The sequence below is a fragment of the Sus scrofa genome, chromosome 14 (genome assembly GCF_054392235.1).
Source record: "Sus scrofa isolate SSC_HxYL_T2T_F1_AM1 chromosome 14, Sscrofa_HxYL_maternal_Yorkshire_Landrace_v2.0, whole genome shotgun sequence".
NCBI classification, from domain to species: Eukaryota; Metazoa; Chordata; class Mammalia; order Artiodactyla; family Suidae; genus Sus; species Sus scrofa.
The window spans coordinates 35,641,993-35,662,188 of record NC_139396.1 but is presented as its reverse complement, the minus strand read 5'-3'; the positions used below and the strand labels follow the sequence as shown (position 1 = coordinate 35,662,188).

The 20,196-nt window shown below is 37.8% G+C and overlaps 1 protein-coding gene across 1 annotated transcript in view; it reads right to left on the bottom strand.

Moving 5' to 3' along the window:
- MTMR9 (myotubularin related protein 9) overlaps positions 1-20,196 on the bottom strand; it is a 45,373-nt gene that overhangs the window by 22,086 nt on the left and 3,091 nt on the right. Inside the window, exons 2-3 of the mRNA XM_021072388.2 lie at positions 11,446-11,554; positions 6,371-6,496 (exon numbers count right to left, since the gene is read on the bottom strand). Of these exons, the coding sequence (XP_020928047.1) occupies positions 6,371-6,496; positions 11,446-11,554 (235 nt within the window). The remainder of the gene's footprint in view (positions 1-6,370; positions 6,497-11,445; positions 11,555-20,196) is intronic.

Below are 20,196 nucleotides of genomic sequence, written 5' to 3'. Positions count from 1 at the left end.
CTAACATTACTGTCCATGGGTTGTACTGCCAGGAGGATAAACCAAAGGATGTTTGATATACTACAAGGAGTATTTAAAAAAAAAAAAAAAAGCCCTTTAACAAGATACAATATCATGCTTTTTAAATTTTTTTCACCAAAGTTATTCACATCATTAAAAGAGTTTCTAAAAAGATCCATTATTTTTTTAAAAAGGAAGCTACCTTGTTCCCTGATCAACCATGATCTCATTCCCTTTCCCCAGAAACAATCATTTTCAACTCTTGGCTATTTTTAAATTTTGCGTGTTTTTCACTATTAGGTATTACTTACCGATTTCCTAGAGAATGCTACGGTTCTTCACAGACCTGCATTGTCACTTCTGTCATATATTAAGTGTCCACACATGTTGGGCTTTCCATTCCACCCACTGGTATACAGTAAATCCATAGCTTTTAGAAAAAGCTTGGTATTTAGTAGGCCAAGTCTCCTACTCTCCTCTTCCCTCCTATTGTTCTTCAAGAGAAACTTGGTTCCTCTTGGTCCTTTGCTCTTTTATAAAACTTTTAATCAAATTCCATGTAAAAATCCACTGACGGTAATGACTTATAGATTGATTTGAAAACAATTAAGTTTTATAATATTTAATCTCCTTGTTTATGAGCCATGTCCCTCCACATTTAAAGCTTTCTTAATTTTTTCAGTAAAGTTCTAAAATTCTCTCAATAAACATCTTGCATATCTTTTCTTATATATACTCTTAGAAACCTTACATTTTTACTGCATTTCAGTTGTATGTCTTCAAAATTGTGGTTGGTATAGAGAAATGCCTACAATTTTAAGATTCTTTTAGTTTCCTATATAGACAAGCATATTATCAACAGCTAACAGCAACTGTGCTTCTTTCAATTTCAGTCCTTTATTTTTCCTTCTCGTCTTACTGAGATAGCTAGGAGTAGTGGGCATCTCTGTCTCACTCTTAAAGAGAACAATGAAAGATTAGTTTTTGTTTCTATAGCTACCCTTTATCAAGATTAAACAAATTCCCTTCAAATCCAACCCTGCTAAGAACTTTTATCTATCCAAATTCTCAACCATTATCTATTTCAATATTGTCTTTTTCTCTATTATCTTTTTCTTATTTAATAAATATTGGCTCTTCTCCCGTTACCAGCCACGCATGTATCTAACTTCTCTACCATTTTTTCCAACTTGTTTCTCTGTTCTCTGTCCTGAGTAATTACTTCAGATCTATATTCCAGATCACTAATTGTCTTTAGTTGTCTCTATCAGCTACTTAACCTTTACATCAAGTTATTCTTTTCCTTTTGGCTTTTTGTCTTTTTAGGGCTACACCCACGGCATATAGGCTAGGGGTCTAATCAGAGCTGTAGCTGCCGGCCTACACCAGAGCCACAGCAATGTCAGATCCAAGCCACGTCTGCGACCTAGACCACAGCTCACAGCAACGCCAGATACTTAACCCACTGAGGGAGGCCAGGGATCGAACCTGGAACCTCATGGTTCCTAGTCAGATTCGTTTCCACTGTGCCACAACAGGAACTCCAAGTTATTCTTTTCTTTTTAATCAACTTAATTGAGATTTTGTTATTTATATGAAAAACAAACTAGATCCATTTAGAGTACATGATTTCATGAGTAGTGACAGCTGTATACACCTCTGAAACAACACAATCAAAATAAACATTTCAATCACCTCCCACAAAAATCCCTTGTGTATTTTTGCAGTCCATACCTTCCTCTCCACACCTAACACTAGGAAATCACTAATCTGCTTTCGGTCACTTTTAGTGTCTTATCTAAGAAATCTTTGCCTAATCAAAGGTCATAAAGATTGCTTCCTGTGTTTTAAGAAGTTGTACACCTTTAGCTCTTATGCTTTGGTCTATAACACATTTTGGGTTAATTTTTATGGACTGTACAAAGAAAAGGTGTAGATCTTCAGTTGTTCCAATGCCATTAGTTGAAACTCTGGTTGAATCGCCAAGGTACCATTGGCATAAAGTGACCACAAATGGGAAAGTTTATTTCTTTATGTTTGGTCTTTTTTGTCTTTTTGGGGCCACACCTGCAGCATAGGAGGTTCCCAGGCTAGGAGTCAAATCAGAGCTACAGCTGCTGGCCTATGCCACAGGCATAACAACGCCAGATCCGAGCCATGTCTGCAACCTACACCACAGCTCATGGCAACACCGAATCTTAACCCACTAAGCAAGGCCAGGGATCAAACTGCAACCTCATGGTTCCTAGTTGGATTTGTTTCCGCTGCGCCACGACGGGAACTGGGAGAGTTTATTTCTAGACCTTCTATTCTGTTCCATGAATACATATGTGTACCCATATCCCAATGCCACATTCTCTTGATTACTGTAGCCTGATAGTAAGTTTTGAAATCAAGCAATGTAAACCTTCAGCTATTTTTTTTTTTCAAAGTTGCTTTGGCTATTTTAGTAACTTTACAGTTCCATGTAACTTTTAGTATAATCTTGGAAATTTCTACAAAAACATCTATTGGGCTTTTGATAGGAGTTGCACTGAATCAATAAATCAATTGGAAAGAATTAGCATCTTAAGGCGAGGTCAGCAAAACAAGCCAAGTTCAGGCCCCTGCTTGTTTTTGTAAATTCAAGCATATCTTGGAACTATTGCAAGTTGGTTCCAGGCCACTGCAATGAAGTGATTATTGCAATAAAGTGAGACAAATATTTTGGTTTCCCAGTGCATATAAATGTTTATACTACTAAGTGTGTAACAGCATTATGTCTTAAAAAATAAAAACATACATACCTTAATTTTAAAATATTTAAACAGTAAAAAAGGCCAACCATCATCTGAGCCTTTAGCAAGTCATAATCTTTCTACTGTGGAGGATATGAAATATTGTGAGAATTACTAAAATGTGACACAGAGCCATGAAGAAATAAGCAAATGCTGTTGGGAAAAAAGGCACTGGAAGACTTACTTGATGTTGGTTTGGCACAGACTTTCAATTTGTAAATAACGCAGCATCTGGGAAGCACTATAAGGTCAAGTGCAATATAGCAAGGTATGTCTATAAAATAATATTGAAACACAATACCACCCATTTACTGATGTATTATCTACTGCTGTTTTCATGCTGCAATAGCAGAATGGAGAGGCTGTAACAAAGACTTCATGACCGACAAAGCATAAAATATTTACTATCTGGTCCTTTACATAAGTCAGCCCTTTGCTTATCTTAACCATATTCTTTCAAACCATGAACATGGTATATCTCCCCATTTATTTAGATGTCCTTTAACTTCTCTCAGCAATGTTTTGTGTTTTCCAGTGTACAGATTCTGTCCTTCTAAGTATTTTATTCGAATAATTTTAGGATTGCTTGTGGCCAATACAATTAGTTTTTATATACTCATTTCATTCTTTCAAGTTATTCTGCTCACTTTTTCCCCTAGCTTAAGTTGGACCTTAGGTTGATGATTTTAGATCTTTTTTCTTTTATATTAATATGAGCACTTTACAAGTTGTACGTTTCTCTCTAAACATTGCTTTAGTTGTATTTTACAAATTTTGATTTATCATTCAGTTCAAAATATTTTCTAATTTCCTTTCTGATTTCATCTTTGATTCAGAGATTATTTACAAGTGTTTTTGTTTAATTTAGAAATACTCTGGGTAGGAGTTCCCATCATGGCACAGTGGAAACGAATCCAACTAGGAACCATAAGGTTGCGGGTTCGATCCCTGGCCTTGCTCACTTGGTTAAGGATCTGGCGTTGCCATGAGCTGTGGTGTAGGTCACAGACGCGGCTTGGATCCTATGTTGCTGTGGCTCTGGTATAGGCCAGCGGCTACAGCTCTGATTAGACCCCTGGCCTGGGAACCTCCATATGCCATGGGTGCAGCCCTAAAAGGACAAAAGACCAAAAAGAAAAAAAAAGAAAAGAAATACTCTGGGTAGTCCTCCATAGCTTAGTGTTATTGCTCTCTAATATAATTCCTTTGTGGTCAGAGATCATATTCCACATGGCTTTAATCCTTTTAAAGTTGAGATTTATTTAACACCCCAGCATATGTTCTCTCTTGGAAAACATACCATGTGCTGTGTTATATTGTCCCAAACTTTATTATTATAGAATGATGTTCTCTATTTGATAATATTCTACGTTTTGAAGTCTTTTTTTTAAATCCAGATTTAGTAAAAACTACTTCTGCTTTTTTTATACTTATTTTCATGGCACATTTTCCCTACCCATTTATTTTCTTTTTTTTTTTTTTTTTTTTTTTTTTTTTTTATTATTTTCCCACTGTACAGCAAGGGGGTCAGGTCATCCTTAGATGTATACATTGCAGTTACAGTTTTTTCCCCCACCCTTTCTTCTGTTGCAACATGAGTATCTAGACATAGTTCTCAATGCTATTCAGCAGGATACCCATTTATTTTCAATCAGATCCTACATTATGGTTGTGGCGAAGGCTGGCAGCTGTAGCTCTGATTTGACCCCTTGCCTGGGAACTCCCACATGCCACAGATGCTGCCTAAAAAGCAAAAAAAAAAAAAGAACAATGGTGGACCATTTGTCAATGACTACAGGCAACTGCAGGTAAGGGAAAAGAATGCTACTGGCATCTAGCGGCATGCCAGGGATACTGCCAAATATCCTAACATGCACAGGACAGCTTCTCACAACAAAGAATTATCCAGCCCAAACATCAGTAGTGCCAAACTGAGAAACCCTGCTTCAGGTGCTGAGTTCAGCGTTATGAGAAAAGGCTGACAATTAATCTACAGAAAAGAAAACTTGATGGGGACATAAAAGTTCTAATTTGAAGAATAGTTCATGGTAGAGGAATAAGACAATCTGAATAACGTAAGGCTATAACAGAAACATGGAGCCTAAGTACAGGTGAACTTCAGCTCAGTATTAGGACTGTCCCCACCTGGGACTTTATTGTGTGATTTTGCAAATTCTCTTGCACTACAGATTTCAAGCAGAAGCTGGACGACCACATCATGGACATGTTAGCACAGGGGGTTTCTGCACAGAATAGGAGACTGATTTGAATGCTGGCTTGTCGAATGTGTATTTAGACTGGTTCACCAGTGGTACTTAGCTGTAAGATAAATCATGGACAAGTCATCTGTACAGACATTTTGGGGTAACCAAGAAAGTCATCCAGACAGCTCCCTTCCTGATCAAATTCTGACTGCCATTTTCCACCTAGGAAGTAACTAAGGATTCCTCTAAGAGAGCCATGACACAGAAAAAAGCATCATGCATTTGAGAATATTTACTACACAGTTTTTAATGCTATAAAAACCTGAATATAAATGTAAACTCACAAACTATAAAAATTCTCCATACACAAGAATGTAAAATTCTTTCTTACTTACTTTGCTGCTATGGAAATCTCTGTTCTTTAAATTGCATGGCACCCTAGCCCCTACTTCTTAATCCTCCCAGGACATACTTACAATATTTACAGATGATGGAAGAAAAAAGCAGCAAAAAAATGAAGAGCAACAGCATCTATTTACTGGACAATTAGAAGTTCTTTCCTAGTAAGACACAGCCCATTGCTTTATTCAGGTATTTGTACTTTCCAGCCAGTTAGGAAAGAAGAGGAAGGAACACTCAAAGAAAGAAACAGATGTTTCTTTTTTAAAGCAAAAAAAAAACCTTTACAATCGTCCCAATCATAAGTAAAAGTGAGATAGAGAAAACTTGACTTTTTTAATCTGGCATTTATTATATCTTATTTCATATGTACTTAACAGTACAAATAAATATCAGGAAGGAAAAAAGTATTAATGAAAACTAAAACAAACAAAAAAATGGCTTCAGGAGGATGGGACAGTTGCCCACAGGCACCAAGCCAGGACAGTCAGTAGAAGGAGACAGTATGCAAAAAGTCCTGCTGCCTTTCAGATCCAGAAAAAACATCTGGATCGAGTAAACTGGTCTCAGTAACCCAAATTATAAAAACACAAAAATCACCTCTGGAAACAATTCGATACATAGCTCTCTAGTGCTCTCCTAGGTACACAGTGTATTCAGCACTTTTTTAGGATGGTCAGAACCTAATTACTATACATAAAGTTGTTTCTATGGGCATTTAAAACACCCCCAAATTAAAACCTGTCAGGACTATCTTTATGAAGATCTTAAGTGTTATCAGTAACTCCACTAGAAGAAAAGTCACTCATGCTGCAGCACTAGAACAAACTATGTAAATCTCTGAATGGCAGAGGCTTCAGCACTGAGAGCTATCTTTTAGGCATGGATAAGTCAAATGCACCTTATTACTTATCAGAAGGAAGTGATCATTTTCACAAGTAAAGTGTTGGGTTATTTCTTATTACCCATAGTCTCTCGAAAGTTACTTACAGCTGAAGAGTAGAGTTCAAACTCTTGCTCAGGAAGGAAAGAATGCCAGCCATCTTCTATCACTTCAAACATGGGCCGGTAAAAGAAAGGGTACATAAGAGTGATGGAGTCCAGGGTAGACAATGCCTGGGGGGAAAAGGAAATAAAGGAAAAAGGAACATACCACAGTTTTAAACGCCTTCTAACTGCCAAATTGGTATTAAACGAACATGCTCTAATAGTGATGGACACCCAAAATATTTCTCTAACATTGCATTTATCACTAAATACAGTTATACCTTCCTGAGGCTAATTCCTATGCCTTCAGCATCTAACAAGGTACCTGGCACATAACATACACTCAATGAACATGTGCTGAATGAACAAAAGAACAAAACTATGTGCACTCCTATTAATGAAAGAACTCCTCAGAGACTGGTTTTTGTTTTTGTTTTGTCTTTTTTGTATTTTCTAGGGCCGCACCTGTGGTATATGGAGATTCCCAGGCTAGGGGTCTAATCAGAGCTGTAGCTGCTGGCCTTCGCCAGAGCCATAGCAATGCGGGATCTGAGCTGCATCTGTGACCTACACCACAGCTCATGGCAACGCTGGATCTTTAACCCACTGAGCAAGGCTAGGGATCGAACCCGCAACCTGATGGTTCCTAGTCGGATTCGTTAACCACTGAGCCACAATGGGAACTCTGAGACTTATTTAATGAAGCCTAATAAAAAGGTCCAAATATTTCTGGGGATCAGAGAACAGGTTTTAGTTAGTTGGTAAGGCCTTGGCTCAAAATCCAGTTATTAACTATATAAACATATGTAAGTTATTTAATATGAGTATTTGTTAGCTGTAAGAGGTGATACAGCTGAGTAGCCAGAGTCAGACTGGAGTCAGAATGCTGGACTCAAATTCCAGCTGCCAGTGCAAGGGTGTATAAGTAATGTAAGCACTCCACACCTCACTTTCCTCATCTGTAAAATAGTAGAAATAACAGTATGTACTTCATAAGGCTGTTGGGGGCATTAAGAGAGAAAATGTATGCAACAGGGCTAGAACAGTGTCTGGACATAATAAACTCTAAAATAATTTTAGCTACTATATGCTCCACATATAGTCCATGAATGTTAAATCTCCTCCCTTGCTAGAGTGATATGCTTAGTATCACCATACCTTTATGCTACACTGACCCATTCTCAAGCCAAGGCAATAACCCTGTGGTCCCAAAACGAGCCTGTATTCATCTGAAGCACTTAAATTTTGGGTAACAACACCAGGTAAACCTGACTAGATGGAGGAACAGAGAAATGGAACATCCCCTGTCACCTGGCAGTTTCATCCTTCTGACAGGAGAGTTTTAGAAAGTATTTCCATGGCTAGAAAAAAAGGCACCAAAATCAATTAGCATAATTCAAGTTGCAGTAATTATGGAGACATTCAGCTGGAGCGGGAAGGGGCCCAATATGCTAATATCCCCAAACTCTCAGAATACAGCTACCTCCTTCTCAGTCACAGACAGATCAGGCTCACAAAAAACACACTGGACATGTAGTTTAGCAGTTTAACAAAAACATTCCCATCCAAAGTTATTCTTCCACCTATCCATAAATCATAAGCACAAAAAAGAAAACATGGAGAAGCATGGCTATATAGTCCATTACTCACTTCTCTATTGTCTCTGGCTGTTAAATGCACCAAACAGAAGCAGAAAGGCCAGCGTCCATGTCTGATCTAGGCCAGAGCTGTGACTGGTCAACAGAACCTTTATTTTATTTAATTTTTAAATATTACTTTATTTATTTAAAAGATACTCTTTGCAGTGTTAAATTTTTTCATCTTTACTGTGGTATAAATTGACAAAACTGCAAGCTATTTCAAGTGTATAATGTGATGACTTGATACACATACACGGGGTGAAAGGTTTTCCCCCATTGAGTTAATGAATACATCCATCACCTCACATATTTACCTTTTGTTTTGTTCATAAGAACATCTAAGTTCAACTCTCAACAAATTTCAATTGTATAATACAGACCACAGTCCACGTTATACATTAAATTCTCAGACGTTATTTTATAAGTGAATGTCTGTAACATTTATCGACCTCTCCCTATTTCACCCACCCACGCTTGGTAACCATTTTTCTACTCCCTGTGAGTTTGCTTTAAAAAAAAAAAAAAAAAAATCCACACATAAGTGATACCATTCAGTATTTGTCTTTCTTTACCTAGCTTATTTTACTTATTACAATGCTTTCCAGTTTTATCCATGCTGTTGTAAATGGAAGAATTGCTTTTTTACAGCTGAATAATATTCCCGTGTGTGTGTGTGTTCTGTGTGTAAATATCATTTTCTTTATCCATTCATCCATCAGCAGACATAGCTTCTTTCTATACCTTGGCTATTATGAATAATGCTGCAATGAGCATGAGAGTACAGATATCTCTCTACGGCAATGATTTTGCTTCCTTTGGATATAAACACAGAAGTGGGATTGCTGCATCATATGGTAGTTCTATTTTTAATTTCTTGAGGAACCTTTATACTGTTTCCCCTAGTGGCAGGTACAACCTTTTTTTTTTTAACTGAAGTATAGATGATTTACAGTATTGTATTAGTTTCAGATGTACGGCAAAGTGAATCAGTTATACTATACATATATCTATTCTTTTCCAGATTCTTTTCTCTTATAAGTTATTATAAAATATTGAGTATGGTTCCCTGCACTATACAGTAGGTCTTCATTGGTACAACCATTATTTTAAATGCAAGTCAGCAGCATTCTGGCAGGCAATACACATTCAGATTTAAGACTTGTCATGAGTATATTTCATGTCACTAGAGACAGAACTTTTCCTTTAAACACACTTGTGCTCAAAGACCTGAAATCATTTCAACCCTAAAAGGCAAATGAAACTACACACACAAAAAAATAGTTCATCAGACTTCTTGCTATAATTAGAAAACTGAGGACTTGCCAGTTACTCTTCCAATGGGATTCTATTTGTAGCGGCAGAATACATTTGGGTATATGAACTCCTAATGACAAAGAATAGCTCAACTACACTTGATAAGAAATTCACTTTTTATCTTTTTTTTTGTTTAATTTTGCTTTAGGGTATATGGAGGTTCCCAGGCTAGGGGTCAAATCAAAGCTACAGCTACCTGCCTATGCCATAGCTACAGTAAAACCAGATCCGAGCCGCGTCTGCAACCTACACCACAGCTCACGGCAACACCAGATCCTTAACCCAGTGAGCGAGGCCGGGATCGAACCCACAACCTCATGATTCCTAGTCAGATTCCTTTCTGCTGCACCACAACAGGAACTCCAAGAAATTCACTTATTACTCCCAAAATATAACAAGCTATATAGAGGGAGGGAGGAAACCTGGATGCCAGGAAAAGGCTAGAGACCAAGTTCACTATGGGTATTTACTTTGCTGTTTAAAAAAAAAAAAAAAATCAATAGAGCATTCACTTTCTAAGGTCAAATTACAAGAACGGCTCAGAATTTACAGCTTCTTTTCAGCCATAAGGGCTTCTATACAATCAGTCAGTTCCTATAGAGTTTTAGGTACTGTGTATAGCTAAGTAAACAACTGATTCCCGTCAGATGCTAACAAAGCTAAGTAAGTGCAATCAGAAAGTGGGGTAATAGGCTTTGCCTTGTGTCCCCACCACAGGCAACTTCAACTAATACCCACCAACCATCTTAAAGTTATGAAAGGGATAAGAAAAAAAATGTGGGCAAGTCAGTGAAGATCCAACCCCACAACCTGGGTGGGGGGAACAAAACATGTCAACTGAAGTGGGTGAGTGGGCTTCCCTGCCCAAAGAGCAGGACAGCAGTTCCATTTAGCAGCCTAGAAGCCACACTGCGTTTCTTACTCACGTCAGCAAATTTGGCCAAATCAACATTACTGTTATTTTCAAATGATGAATTTATATGACAAACAGTTCAGCTCATCTCATTTCCTTAAGTAAAATTCAGCAAAGGCAGAAAGAAAAGTGCTACATGCTATTTTCTCAGTACCATAATGGTTGTTCCTCTGTCTTTTTTTGGGGGGTCTGTTTAAAAGCCAAACAAAATCCTAGTTTCAGATTTACACCTTTCTGCCCCTTTTTAATAGTTAAGCCAATAGCCAAAAGCCCAGATAAGTCTCTCAAAGAAGGAAAAAAAAAAAATCAGTTTGTCTCTACAATTATCTAGAAACTACTATAAAGTTAACTGCTATAATTTAGTGGCAATGATTTAAAATAAGGCAATTTAAAATCTGAGAGTACACCAGAATAGTTGTTTAGAATGGGAAAGAAATGGTGTGAACTCCTCAATTTAAATGTTAAATTAGGAGTTCCCGTTGTTGCTCAGTGGTAACGAACCCAACTAGTATTCATGAGCATGTGGGTTTGATCCCTGGCCTCGCTCAGTAGGTTAAGGGTCCGGCACTGCCATGAGCTGTGGTGTAGGTCGCCGATGAAGCTTGGATCCTTCGTTGCTATGGCAGAGACATAGGCCTCACCTGCAGCTCCAACTCGACCCCTAGCCTGGGAACCTCCATATGTCATGGGTGCAGACCAAAAAAGCCATAAGTAAATAAATATATCAAATTATCCAAGTAAAATTTCTATTATTTGTAACCTGAACAGATATTCAATATTATGTAAATATAAAACAAACATCCTGTCTCAAGCAACTGTGATATATGAAAATTCAGATTAAAAACAAAAGACTAAAAACATTGGTGATAATTACTTACTTTACAAAAGAAGTAACTTTTTAAAAAGTCTTACCATTTATATACACACAATGAAATATTATTCAGCCTTAAAAGGGAAGGAAAACCTGTCACATGCTACAACACAGATGAACCCAGAAGCACAGGTAACATACAAAACTGTTATAAGTCAATAAAATCCTATTACAATCCTGTAACAATGACTCAGGTAATGCTTTTCCTTTTAGTCTTCAACGTTTGAGTTGAACATGACCAATCACCTAACAAAGAAACATAAGAGCTACATGGAATCTGGATATAAGTTTCTTCTTACGATTATTTATTTTCATCAGATTTTGCCTCCAAAATACTTACCTCAATGGAACTGGCTATATTCAAACATTCCTCCATTCCAGGAATATCCAACTGAATAATTCGAAAATCCTTACATTTTATGATGATGGTACCCAGTGGTCCCACAAACCTATAAAAAAAAATTACAATTTATGCTTAGGAACATACATATTACACTCCCAACTCAAAGTATATGATTATTTCTTCAAGAAAAGGAGTTTAGTTGTAATCACCACCGATACAGGCAGACCTAGTTTTACCGCACTTTATTGAACTTTGCAGATATTTAGTTTTTTGGGGGTTTTGTCTGTTTTTTGCTTTTTGCTTTTTAGGGCCGCACCTGTGGCATATGGAGGTTCCCAGGATAGGGGGCCAATCAGAGCTACAGCTGCCGGCCTATGCCACAGCCACACCAGACCCGAGCTGCATCTGCGACCTATACCATAGCTCACGGCAACGCTGGATCCTTACTTAACCCATTGGGCAAGGCCAGGGATAGAACCTGCAACCTCATGGTTCCTGCGCCACTTCAGGAACTCCTGTGTTTTGTTTTTTTTTGTTTTTTGTTGTTTTTTTGTTTTGTTTTTTTTAAAGATAAAACATCTGTGTCGACCCTGTGTCCAGCAAGTCTACTGGTGCCATTTTTCCAACAGCGTTTGCTCACTGCATCTCTGTTACATTTTGGTAATTCTTGCAGTATTTCAAAGTTTAATTATTATTATTATTACATTTGTTATGATGATCTGTATAAGTGACCTTTGATGTTACTATTGTAATTGTTTTGGGGCACCAGTAACTACACCATATAAGACAGCAAATTTAATTGATAAATGTGTGTCTTCTGACTGCTCCACCAACTAGCCATTTCCCCATCTCTCTCCCTCTCCCCAAGCCTCCCTATTCCCTTAGATACAACAATATTGAAATTAAGCCAATTAATCACTCTATAATGCCCTTGAAGAGCTCAAGTGAAAAGAAGAGTCACACATCTCACTTTAAAATCAAAACCTGGGGAGTTCCCATCCTGGCCCAGCAGTTAACAAACCCAATTAGCATCCATGAGGACACAGGTTCAATCCCTGGCCTCACTCAGTGGGTTAAGGATCCTGAATTGCTGTGGCTGTGGTATAGGTCGGCAGCTGTAGCTCCGATTCAACCCCTAGCCTGGGAACCTCCATGTGCTGTGGGTGCAGCCCTAAAAATACAAAAAGGCAAAAAAAAAACTAGAAATGATTAAGCATAGTGACAAGGCATGTCAGAGTGGAAAGAGGCCAAAAGTTAGGCCTCAGATGCCAAATAGTTAACAAGTTGTGAATACAAAGGAAAAGTACTTGAAGGAACATGCTACTCCAGTGGACACGTGAATAAGGAAGCAAAACAGCCTAATTAGATAATGGAGAAAGATGTAGTGGCCTGGATGGAAGACCAACTGGCTACAACATTCCCTTAAGTCAAAGCCTAATACAGAGAAAGGCCCCAACTCCCTAATTCTCTGAAGGCAGAAAGAGCTAAGAAAGCCATGAAAGAAAAGTTTGAAGCTAGCAGAGGTTAGTTCATGAGATTTAAGGAAGAGGCCATCTCCATAACATAAAAGTAAATGTGAAGCAGTGAGTGGTAATGTAGAAGATACAGCAAGTTATCCAAGAGATCTAGCTAAGATAATTCATGAAGGTAGCTACACAAGCAACACATATTAGCAAATTAAATCCAACAATATATAAAAAGGATAATGAGGAGTTTCTGTTGTGGCTCAGCAGAAACAAACCCAAGTATTATGAGGATGCGAGTTCAATCCCTGGCCTTGCTCAGTGGGTTAAAGATCTGGTGATGCCATGAGCTGTGGTATAAGTTGCAGATGTAGCTTGGATTCTTTGTGCTGTGTGCTGTGCCTGTAGCTGTAGCTCCAATGTGACCCCTAGCCTGGGAACTTCCATATGCTGTGGGCATGCTCCTAAAAAGCAAAAAAAAAAAAAAAAAAAAAAGAAGGAAAAAAAGAAATGCAAGGTTGGTTTAACCCTGGAAAATCAAAGTTATTCCCCATATTAACAAACTAAAACAGGAAGACCATATGCTCATCTCAACAGATATAGAAAACGCATCTGACAAAATCCAAAAGCTATTCATGATTTGAAAATAAAACAACCCAACTCGTACCAAACTAGGAACAGAAGGGAATTTCTGATAAAAGTATTTACAAAAACAAAACAAAACACAAAACCCTAATAGCATACTTAATGGTGAAAGACTGAATGCTTTCTAAGATCAAGAGTAACCAGGGAATTCCCATCATGGCACAGCGGAAACAAATCCAACTAGGAACCATGGGGTTTCAGGTTCGATCCCCGGCCTCGCTCAGTGGGTTAAGGAGTCAACGTTGCCATGAGCTGTGGTGTAGGTCGCAGACACAGCTCGGATCCCATGTTGCTGTGGCTCTGGTGTAGGCTGGCGGCTACAGCTCCAATTAGACCCCTAGCCTAGGAACCTTCATATGCCACGGGTGCCAGCCCTAAAAGGACAGAAGACCAAAAAAAAAAAAAAGGAGTAACCAAAGATGTTCACTCTCACCACTTCTTTTCAACTCTGTATTAACAACTCAGTCAGTGCTATAAGGCAGGAAAAAGAAATGAGTGTCATTCAGACTGAAACAGAAGTAGTGACACTGTCTTCAGTTGCAGATGACAGGACTGTCTATTTAGCCAATGAACATTACCAAAAAAAAAAAAAAAAACTATTAGAATAAGTAAATTTAGTAAGGATGCAGTATACAAGGTCAATATACAAAAATCAATACCATTTCTTACACTATTGCAATGATCTTTAAAATATCAAGGATTTTGTTTTTATTCAGCAACAGTGAGTCCAGCAGGAGATGACTGTCATTAAAAGATGGTTTGTTACTCATGGTTCCCAAGAGAGGGTGTAGCACACCATGTAGAACCAATGGGGAAATACCAGGGTCAGCTGGGAGGCAGAAGGAGCAAGGGGAAAGCATGAGCCAGAACCCTTATTGAGATAGTCTATGGAAAAGAATGAGCAAGACAAGGTAGGCAAGATTAGCAAGTTTAGGATTGGATAGTTTGAATAATTTTGTCGGATTCTGGTCTGTACAGGAAGTCTTGAGCATCCAGTACCTGGTCCTGAGGTGACTCAGGGCAAAGGAATAGTGGCCCTGACTACAGGAGCCTGAGAAAAGGAGGCAGATGAGAGGAATGGATTTAGGACTGGGTGGTTTGCATACCAAAGGCACACTTACAGGCAAATTATTTGTTATCTCTAGAAATTAGCTAACCTGAAAAGGGACATTCCCTCCCCAGGTCTGCAAGCCCTAAGATGACAATGCATCAAAAAACACAAAAAGTAAAAAAAAAAAAAAAAAAAAAATTAAAACAGCAAGCAATTAAAAATTGAAATTTTTAAAATATCACTTGAAAGAGCATCAAAAAATATAAACTATATGGGAGAAATTCTGACAAAAGATGTGAAAGAGCTATAAGTAAAAACTGTAACACAAAGCTGAAAGAAATTTTAGACCTGATAAGATAAATGGAGATTTGTTCATGAGTCAGAAGACTCAAGATATGAGATGTCAGAGTTCCCTGGTAGTTTGGCAGGTTAAGGATCCATAATTGTCATTGCTGAGAGTGGGTTCAATCCCCGGCCCAGGGACTGGGAACTTCTGTATGCAGTGGGCATGGCAAAGGAAGGAAGGAAGGAGGGAGGGAGGGAGGGGGGAGAGAGAGGGAAAGCAAGAAAGAGGAAGGAAGGAAGAGGGAGAGCGAAAGGAAGAAAGGAAGCAAGCAAGCATGGGAGAAAATCTTTGTGATCTTTGGTTAGGTAAAGACTTCTTAGATAAGATATCACAACCCCAATCTATAAAAGAACTAACAAATTGTACATCTTAAAAATTTTACAGGTTTGTTCTCTGAAAGACACAGTTAATGAAAAGACAAGCCACAGACAGAGAACATTTTCAAATCTTATATTCGATAAAGAACTTGTATCAGAATATACATTAAAAAAAAAACTCAATAAGAGAAAGAATTCTGGAAGATAGTGGAATAGGAAGTACTAGGAGTGTCTTCCCACCTAGACAACAACTGCACCAGCAGAATCTCTCTGATGTAACTATTTTGGAATTCCGAAGTCTATTAAAGGCTTTGCAACCTCAAGGGAAAGACTTGGATGATAAATTGTAGTTAATTTTGGATAAAGCCAGCAATTCAACTCTTAGCAAAATAGCAGCTACCTGTACCCCACTCCCAGTCTTGTGGCAGGCAGCTGTGTACATGTTCCCGGAGCAACGTGCACACAGCTTATGGAGCCAGGGTGTGCAAAAAGGACCCTATCCTCCAAATATCAGGGATCTGTGCTGTGATTGTTGACTGCTGATTCTGATCACAGAGGTGCAAAATGGTAGGCAGCCAGTGTTGCTGCAATTCCTCCCACGGTTGCAATCCACCTCCTCTCCTACAACCAGTGACTTCCAGTGGATTTTAAACACCAACTCTCTCCCCACTCCTCTTCATTTTTCACTTTCCCTTTACAGGACACAGACATAAAAGATCAGGACACACAAAAACAGCTTCAGGAGTTCCCATCATGGCTCAGTAGAAACAAGTCTGACTAGCATCCCTGGCCTCACTCAATGGATTAAGGCTCCAACATTGCCATGAGCTATGGTGTAGGCCACAGACATGGCTCAGATCATGCATTGCTATGGCTGTGGCATACACCAGCAGCTGTAGCTCTGATTCGACCCCTGGGGACCTTCATATGCCATGGGTGTGGCCCTAAAAAAAAAAAACAAAAAAAACTTGCATACATAGGGAAAATTAGTAAGTGACTGAGTACACACACCCAGGAAAAGGCTCAGAAAAGACCTGAGAAAACCTTTAATTTACACCTCAGGCTGAGGACTGCCACAGAGATATCCTACAACAATCAAAAAATCAAAAATACTTAACAAAATAATGCCCCCAAAACAAACTAAAAAACCGAGAAAATCCTGGAGATGGAGATGGGAGAGAATCTGATTTCTAGAGTTACCACATTATTAGATTGAAATGTCCAGTGTTGAACAACAAAAATCACAAGGCAGAGAAATAAATAGGAAATTATGATCCAATCAAAAGGTAAAAATAAATCAACAGAAACTGTCCCTGAAAAAGATCTAATGGCAGATGATATACTAGACAAAGACTTATTTAAAATAAGTCTTAAAGATGCTCAAAGAATGAAAGGAAGATTTGGAAAAAGTCAAGAATAATGTGGGAACAAAGAGAAATATCAATAAAGAGATAGAAAACCTAAAAAGAAACCAAAAAGAAATTCTGGAGCTGAGCAGTATTAAGAAGTGAAATGAAAAATTTACATGAAGGATTCAAAGGCAGATTTGAGTAGGCAGAAGAAAGAATCAGCAAACTTGAAGATAGGACAATGGATATTATCAAGCCTGAGGAACAGAAGAAAAATGATTAAAGAAAAGTGAACAGAGCCTAAGGGACCTGTGAGGTACCAACAAGCTGACTAAGACACACATAGTGGGAGTCCCCAGAAAGAGAAGAGCGAAAAGAACAGAGATATTTGAAAAAATGACAGCTGACAATTTCTCAAATTTGATGAAAGATATGAATATAAACATCCAAGAAGTTCAATGAACTCCAAGTAAGATGAACTCAAAGAGACCCACAGTAAGACACATTGTAATCAAACTTTCAGAAGACAAAGAGAAAATCTTTACAGCAGCAAGAGAGAAGCAAATTGTCACATACAAGGGCTCCACAAGGTAACAGGCAGATTTCTCATCAAAAACTTTGGAGGCCAAAAAGCAGTGGGCTGATATATTCAAAGTGCTAAAAGGAAAACCTGTCAACTAAAAATCCAATATCCAGCAAAACTGTCATTCAGAAGTGAGGGGAAAATTAAGACAATCCCAGATAAACAAAGGCTGAGGGAGTTTGTGACCACTAGACCTGCTCTGCAAGAAATGCTCAAGAGAGCATTCGCCTACAAGGTGAAATGAAAGGACACTAGACAGTAACTTGAAGCTGTATGAAGACATAAAGGTCTCAGAAAAGGTAAATTCCTGTATAGTATAGTGGGTTCAGCCCTAGCCTGGGAGCTCCACATGCCACAGGAACAAGCAAAAAAAAAAAAAAAAAAAAAAAAATTTCTCCAAAAGGTAAATACATGGGAAAATATAAAAGCTAGTATTACTGTAAGAATGGTTTATAACCACATTTTATTTTCTATATTTTCTATATGATTTAAGAGACTGATACATTTAACAGAATTATTAGATTATGTTTTCAGGCACAAATACATAATAATGTAATTTTATGACATCAGTGGACAGGTGTGGGGACAGAGCTGAAAGGAGAAAAGTTTTTTATGTTTTTGAAGTTAATCTGGTATAAATTCAAATTAGAATGTTATAATTTTAGAATGTTATACTTAATCCCCATGGTAACCACAAAGAAAATATATACACAACAGTAAATGAGAAAAAAAATTAAACATTTCATTACAATAAAATTAAGTATGCACAAAAAAGACCATAATGCAGGAAATGAAGGACAGAAAAGCTTTAAGGCATATAGAGAATAGCACAATGACCCAAGTCCCCCCTTATCAATAGTTACTTTAAATGTAAATAGATTAAACTCTCCAATCAAAAGACAGACATTGGTAGAATGAGTAAAAATATATGATCCAACTATATGCTATCTCACAAGAGATGCACTTGAGATACAAAGATGTAAACAGGTTCAAACTGAAGGAATGTAAAAAGATTTTTCAAGCAAATAGTAACCAAAAGACAGCAAGGATAGCTATACTAATATCAGACAAAATAGTCTATAAATCAAAAATGGTTATAAGAGACAAAGAAGGACATGATCTATTAATAGAAGGTTCCAACAGCAAGAAGGTATAATAATTATAAACATTTACATACCTAATGACAATCAAAATATATGAAGCAAAGCCTGACAGAAGTGAAGGGAAAAAAGACAATTCTACAATAACAGTCGGAGACTTTAATACCCCAGTTACATAATGGATAGAACAACCAGACAGATTTAAGTAAGCAAACAGAGGACATAACCAATACAATAAACTAACTAGATCTAACCAACATATACATGCTACCCAACAATAACAGAATAGACATTCTTCTCAAGGGCATATGGAACACTTTCCAGGATAAAAAAATCAAGTCTCAATAGATTTTAAAAGATATCATACCAAGTATCTTCTCTGAACACAGGATAAAATTAGAAATCAGTAACAAAAGGAAAAACTGAAAAATTCACCAAACTGTGGAAATTCATACACTTTTAAACAACCTGTGGATCAAAGAAGAAATCACAGGGGAAATTATAAAATAAAGACAAACAAATGAAAACGAAAACACATAGCAAAAAAAAAAAAGAAAGAAAGAAAGAAAAAGAAAAAAGCACAAACCATAAAGAACTGATGAATTTTGCATTAAAATTAAGGACTCCTGTTCAACAAGAGTTAACAAATAGGTGAGAGATGAGGAGAAGGTATTTGCAATGTCCAAATGAAGAATTAAAACCTAGAGAGTATACAAAGAACTGGAGCAAATCAACACCAGAAGGACAGCAAACTCAGTTTTTAAAAGTGGGCCAAGCTAATTCACAGGCACTTACGGATTTGCTAACAAGTAAGAGATACTTAAACTCACTGGTAATTAGAGAAATGTAAGTTAAAACAAAGGGATATCAGTTCACAATCATCAGATTGGCAAAAATTAAAAGGACAGTAATACCAAATGTTGGTAAGAATATGTTGGAATCAAGGACCGTGTGGGAGGGCAAAGTGGAACAGCCTTTTTGGAGCGCCAACTGGCATTACTTTGTGAACTGTGCATTTGTTTTCTGGCTCAATCCCATCTTAGGCACAATCTCAGAGAAACTCCTGCACAAGACTCTAATGGGACCTGAATGAGTATATTTACTAGCGATGTTTGTGATTGCAAGGAGTCAGAGTTACCTAAAGGGTCAGATAAGTAAACTGCTGCAGGCACTCGGGAATTCCACACCGCAGTCAGAAGCAGGGAAATAGGTGTACATTCAGCAAGGTGAAGAGATCTTAGAGAAAGAGTACTGAGTTAAACCGCTGAGAAAGAGAACAAGATCTATGACATAATCCTACTTGGGTAAATTAAACTCACATGCTCATGTGTATACACCTACACACAACAGGACTATGTATTTTACAGTGATATACATAACATCCAAGGACAAACAGCAGCACTTAACACAGTTGCCTGCGGGGATGGAAACAAACTGGAAAATGGGAGTGAAAACTAGGGCTGAAGAAGAATAAACTGAGAAAACCTTGTAATGAATCAACCACAAAAATGATGTCATCACCTTCTTTCTACCGTAAGAAGAAAAAGTAAATACAACCGTAAAACTTGTGTACAACCTTGTCTGCTGAAAGGATGGAGTGAAATTATGTGTGCAGTGTACATGAAAATATTCTCCAGGCTTGGAAAACACCATTCAAATCTAAGTTACTACTAGATATGCGAGGGGGTGTCTCCCTCATGTGACAGAATTGGGGTTGAGGGAGGTTAAGCAGCTCACCCAAGGGCACCTATCTCAGAAGAGGCAGAACTGAAGGAATCACCTTTAACACTGCTCTTCCTCTCCCACCCACTTAGAGTTCACCAGCAAGCATGAAAACCATATCCCAAACCTAACTGCTGCTGAACACACTACTACTGCTTCCACCTTTCATCTG